General features: G+C 40.3%; 1 protein-coding gene across 1 annotated transcript in view; it reads left to right on the top strand.

The window, feature by feature from the left end:
* Window positions 1-1,817: 1,817 nt before the first annotated feature.
* Window positions 1,818-6,310, top strand: part of LOC113922849 (mitochondrial poly(A) polymerase) — a 30,626-nt gene continuing 26,133 nt past the window's right edge. The window contains exon 1 of the mRNA XM_027595185.1: window positions 1,818-2,007. Within this exon, the coding sequence (XP_027450986.1) occupies window positions 1,854-2,007 (154 nt within the window). The 5' untranslated portion in view covers window positions 1,818-1,853. The remainder of the gene's footprint in view (window positions 2,008-6,310) is intronic.

Below are 6,310 nucleotides of genomic sequence, written 5' to 3'. Positions count from 1 at the left end.
CTGTCTCTCTCTCTCATTCTCTCTCTAATAAATAAATAAAATCTTTAAAAAAAACCAGAAAATAACAAATATTGGCAAGAATGTGCAGAAATTGGAAACTTCTTACCCTACTAGTGGGAATGAAAATGGTGCAGCTGTTTTGGAAAAGAGGCTGACATTTCCTCCAAAGATTAAACATTGAGTTGCCATGTGGCCCAGCACTTCCACTCATAGGTATATGCCCAAGAGAAGTGAAAGCATATGTTCACACAAAAACTGTTACATGAATGTTCATAATAGCATTATTTATAATAGCCAAAAGGTAGAAACAGCAGAAATGGACAACCATATGCAGCATATCCATGGTTAAAAATAAGACAACAGGCCCCAGTCACTTGTTTAAACCCCATGTAACCAAACCAAGACTTAATTTGTTTCAACTCTCCCAGAAATGGAATCTTAAGCCAGTCAATCAGGAATCACCGGATCAGCACTAGCTAATTAATTTGCCTGATAGGACTGGGACATCCCCTAAAGGAAAGTAACTTTGCAATAACCAACAGGCTTTTTGCTTAGTTTAACTTCCTTGTTCCTGCTCTCGTCTGCCTATAAAAGTCTTTTGTTTTTACTTTCAAGTCTTCAGGCTATAAGAGTCCTTTCTATCTGCTGGATTGGACGTTGCCTGATTTGAATTGTTTTTTTCCTCAAATAATCTCTTAAAATTTTTAATATGCCTCAATTTATCTTTTAACACCATGTAATGGAATGTTATTTTTGGTCACAGGAAACAATGAAGTACTGGGGCGCCTGGGTGGCTCAGTCATTAAGCTTCTGCCTTCGGCTCAGGTCATGATCCCAGGGTCCTGGGATCGAGCCCCGCATCGGGCTCCCTGCGCCGCGGGAAGCCTGCTTCTCCCTCTCCCACTCCCCCTGCTTGTGTTCCCTGTCTCGCTATGTCTCTCTGTCAAATAAATAAAATAAAATCTTAAAAAAAAAAAAAAAGAATGAAGTACTAATAGATACCGCAACATGGAAGAACCTTGAAAGTATTACATCAAGTGAATGAAGCCAGTCCCAAAAACCACATGTTGCATGATTCTATTTATACGAAATGACTAGAATAGGCAACAGCATGGAGACAAAAAGGAGATAAATGGTTATTTAGGGCTGGGGGGAGTGAGGGGATTGGGGGAGTGATAGCTAATGGGCAGGAGGTTTCTTTTGGAGGTGATGAAAAGCTTCTAAAAATGGTTATGGTGATTGTTGTGCAACTTTGTAAATATACCAGCAACCACTGAATGGTACACCAAAAGGGATGAGCTGTGTAGCATGTGAACTAAATCTCAATAAACTTGTTACAAGAAAAAAAGAAAAACTTTGTACCCGATAATCTAGGTTTAACTCCCATCTCTGCTCCCGACTGGCTATGTAACTTGAGAAATGTTACTTAACTGCCGTATGTCCTAATCTCCCCCATAAATAAATGGAGATAATAATGGTTCCTATCTCACAGGGTTGTTGTAGGGATTAAGAGTCAATACAAATAGAGCACTCAACAGTGTCTGTTAAAGACAAAGTGTTGTCATTTATTATACTCTAAGTATAGATTCCGAAGTCAGTGCTCCTTCCTCATGACCTTGCTCTCTGGTTCTATTTTCAGGACTATTTTAAAGAGCAGGTGGTGGGCTCGTTCTATTGGGGGAGTCTTTTAGAGAACTGCGGGAGAGCGGAAAAGAAACAGGTCCAAAAGCAAAGGCATCTTTAGTCGGCAGCTTTCGCCTAGTTTGACCCTCTAGGCTTCCCATTCCTTTCGCTCCAGCGCGCATGCGCGGGAGCCCGGGCCCTTTCGCCTTCCTGCTTCTGTTAGTTTGACAATGGCGGCTCGCGGCGTGGGGATGTTGGCCCGTTTACCCCTATGTGCTCAGAGAAGTCAAGTCCTGCGTCCTACTCACAGGCTTTTCAGTTGCCCAGGAACTGTGGCCGCAGACGTTAAGAGAGAAGAGCAGTCCTCGAGGAACGTGGAGACAGGTGATGGCGCCGTGTTCTCGGTTTGCTCTGTATCGGCGACCCACCGCGGGCGAGGGAAGGGGAGAGAGACTGGGATCGTGGGCGAGCGCGTGGTTTGTGCATGGAGCCTTTGGCAATAGGGTGAGGCTGTGTCCCGTCCTCCTCTAATCTCATCAGGGGAACGCAGGGCCGCTCCTTGCTCATGGTGGTAGTGGGGTGGGTGGTGTTTCTTTGAGGACGCCTGTGTACAGTAATGAAAGTATTTAAATATTTGTGAAGTTCAGGCTAAGAGAACGGCTTGCTAATATTTTATAATTTGGCAGAACAACGTTCCCAATGAAAACAGTGATGCCACACATCGGTCAGTTGCTAAATTTACAAACGTATCTGATTTTACAAGTTATTGATGGAGGACGAGTAGTGAAGCATTAATGAATAACAGTATTCGCGGCTCCCAAATGTGGACATTACTGCCGTTTGCTTTATTCTTTTGGCCATTTTGGTAACCAGGTAACAGATGTGCATTCACCGGAACAGGCTGCTGCCCCGTAAACGTTCTAAATGTATATGCTTCTTTGTGTATTGAGAAGCCCACTATTACTGAACCCCTCTTGTGACCCAAAAGCTGCATGTATCTTATTTACAAATTTTAAAACAATCTAGCAAAGACTGTATCACCTGTCTCCACTTAACAGGTGTACAGAGAGGCTCAAAGAACTAAGTAACTTGTGCAAGGTTACATAGCTGAGTTCATTTAGACTTGGAATCAAAGTATTAAGAAATATGTTGATTTCTGCCATTTATTGGGGCTATAGTTTTAAGAGATGAAATTATTTCTGGGAATATTTTTGTAGGAAGCTAGTCAAGTATAATGTTTCCCCCTAAAATAAATAGTAGGGTTGCTCTTCTTATCAGACTGTATAAATAAAGGTTCATTTTGACAGGGAGTGAGAATTGTCACTTAATATGACATTTCACTGACATACTGATTGGATTGTATTTGGTAGAAACTGCTTCTGTTAAAAATGCTCAAGGGCGCCTGGGTGGCTCAGTCGTTAAGCGTCTGCCTTTGGCTCAGGTCATGATCCCAGGGTCCTGGGATCGAGTCCCACATCGGGCTCCCTGCTCAGCGGGAAGCCTGCTTCTCCCTCTCCCACTCCCCCTGCTTGTGTTCCTGCTCTCACTGTCTCTCTCTGTCAAAGAAATAAATAAAATCTTAAAAAAAAATGCTCAAGTAACTGAAAATTTAAGTAAGGATTCTGTCAAAGAAGCTATTGTAATTTGACATCTGTACAGTGGTTTAGATTTGGGAGTTCTTTCTTACACTCTTTGAGAAATAAAACTGTAAAGTTGGTACGGAAGGAGTTATTACTGCAGTTTATAGATGAGGAAAAAGGCTAGTCCAAGTGGCGAGTTGAAACTTACCCATCTATGAAGTAGCAAAGATAAGGAAAAAACGTGATTCCAAGACTATACTCTTCGTTTCGTATGGCTTTGTTGTTTTTCTTAGGAAATGTGCTTCATTTTGTATCATAATTGGCTAAATATTCAGGGACTTTTGTGGTGCCTAACAAAATCTTCGTCTGAATTTATTTTCCATTTTTTAAAAGAGAAGAAGGTAACTGCACTTTACACTCAGAAGCATAACATTTTATAATTGGAAGGAACTTGAGAAATTTCCAGTTGAGGTTTCCATTTAGTGTGAGAACTTGTTGGAAAACGTTTCTAGTAATATTTTCTAGTAACAAGGAACACAGTATTTCATAAATCAACCAAATCCATTTTTTGGTCAGGCTCTAATGGTTGGAAAATGTTTGTAATGAGCTACGTAAGCTTAGCCTTGACATAGCTTTCATTTAGGTAGTAGAAAAGACCCCCAGTTTTAAGAGTAAGAATATGCAGTGTGTTATTCAGCACTCTTTGGGGTACGGGTGACAGAAGCTAACTTGAATTAGCTTAAGTAGAGGGGGGAGGGTATACCAACCCGTGTAACCAAACTTCAGAGAGAGCTAGATGCGTTAAGGTGGATAGGTATGGTCAATGTGGGGTATTACTGTTTGGTTGCCTCCTTATCTCAGATTCTTCTACACAGAGGCATAGCCACAGCAGCTTCATGTTTACATGCTTGTAGCCTTCGCCAAAAGGAAGAATAAGATCATCTTTTACCTGAATTTGAAGAAAGAACTTTTGATTGATCGCACCCCGCCCCCCCCACCCTTTGGACCCAGAGGAGCTATCCAAAATAGTCTAATAATCTTAGCCTATCTAATGGGGTGAGGGTCAGTGTCACAGGTAGGATAACTGTGTTGACTGCGCCCCCCCCCCCCCACAACTCATATAGGGATTTTCTACAAGCAGGATGTGTTGTTACTTGAACAAGGGAGACAGATGTTAGGCAGTCAGACAACAGATTAATTCTGTAAGTGGCTACTTAGCTTATTAGATGTTTGGTTTTGTGCCGTTTTTCCACCAGTTATAGACCCACTCTATCTCAAAAATTATTGTGAGATTCTAAATAGAGTGTATATGTGAAGGTGCTTGGAAAACTGAAGTGCTGCACGAATGGAGGTCTCACTGTTATATTTGAAGACAGCATTTGAGTTCTCATTAGTTTTTTTTCCAGGCTATAAATCCCACTTTATTTACAGTCATTCTCTGTCAGTTTCTAGACCTTTTACTACCCTCTCCAGATGTTCTCTGTTTGGTTTTTTTTTTTTTAAGATTTTATTTATTTGACAGAGAGAGAGTGCACAAGCAGGGGGAAGAGGAGAGGAAGAAGAAGCAGGTTCCCCATTGAGCAGGGAACCCGATACAGGACTCGATCCCAGGACCCTGAGATCATGACCTGAGCCGAAGGCAGACACTTAACCTACTGAGCCACCCAGGAGCCCCTCTCTGGTTCTTTAAAATCCTTTATATCCATTATGTCCAGAGTAGAACATATACTGCATATGTGGCCTTGCCAGTAAATAGTAAAGAAGTTCTGTTATCCCTTGAATTTGGATTTTTGAAAACATTTGTTTTAATAAAGTTTGGAGTTTGTTTTGTTTTGTTTTTTAAAGATTTTATTTACTTGACAGAGAGACACATTGAGAGAGGGAACACAAGCAGAGGGAGTGGGAGAGGGAGAAGCAGGGCTCCTGTGGAGCAGGGAACCCAATGTGGGGCTCGATCCCAGGACCCTGGGATCATGACCTGAGCCGAAGGCAGACGCTTAACAAATGAGCCACCCAGGCGCCCCAAGTTTGGAGTTTTATATATGTTTATTCTCCCCCTATCCATATCACAGAAATTAAGACATTTCTTTGACTAATTCTGAGCGTTGATCAAATTAAACTTTTGGGCCTCTTATACGCAACTACTCCTAGGTTAAGTTTCTTCCCCATTATGTCATTGTATCTTTATGTTGTTTTTAGTTTTAGATGCAGGACAGTATTTAGTCTTATTTTTTGTGTTAAGTTTATGCTTACCAGATTATGTCATCAATGCCATAAATTGAGTTGGTCATAAAATATGAGCACTCACTACTTTTTACTCTCAACTTTGTGTCATTGGTAGATTTGATAAGCCTTTTGTGAGATAATAAACTACCTGAATTCTTTGTCCCCTCCTTTACAACTTTGTCTTGTCTGCATCATTTTTACCTACTGTTGTTCAAGGCCAGAACTATTAATACTTTGGATTCTACCTCTCCTATCTTCTCAAGCACATTTCTTCATCTTTTATCAGATTTCTCTATCGATCTTAAATTCAGTCTCTCCTCCCTAGTGATCAACTGCAGGGATATACTTGCAAAAAGATGCAAAGACATTGTATGCAGATGATACTGCAGTATTTTTTGTAATAGTGAAGAAAGGAAAACCACCCAAATATTTATCAGTAGAGGATTGACTAACCTATGATGAATTAACAAGGATACTTACACAGTTGCTTAAATAATGAGGTAAACATATACAAACACAGATATCGCCAATGTATTAAGTCTTTAGAAGCATATTATAAAATAGAATGTATAGTATGATTTCAGTACTTTTTAATTATGTAAAAAATGGTTCTTTGTGGAGAAATACAAATGTGTATGTTTATATATGCCTTAAAAATGTCTGGAAACATAAATAACCAAACTTAATGGTTGGGTGTTATTAGGGGAAGAGAACTAGGGAAGGATTTATACTTTTACTTTATAAAATTTAACAATTTGACTTTACTTTTACAGTAAGCACTTGGACATCAGTCTAGACTCAGTAAAAACTAGAGACAAGGATATATAGGTAGTAGTTACAAAGGGAAGAAAAGCGGGTGAAGTGGTCTAGGCAGAGCCTGT

Source organism: Zalophus californianus, chromosome 9 (assembly GCF_009762305.2).
Source record: "Zalophus californianus isolate mZalCal1 chromosome 9, mZalCal1.pri.v2, whole genome shotgun sequence".
Classification (NCBI taxonomy): domain Eukaryota; kingdom Metazoa; phylum Chordata; class Mammalia; order Carnivora; family Otariidae; genus Zalophus; species Zalophus californianus.
This window is presented reverse-complemented; position numbering and strand designations above follow the sequence as displayed.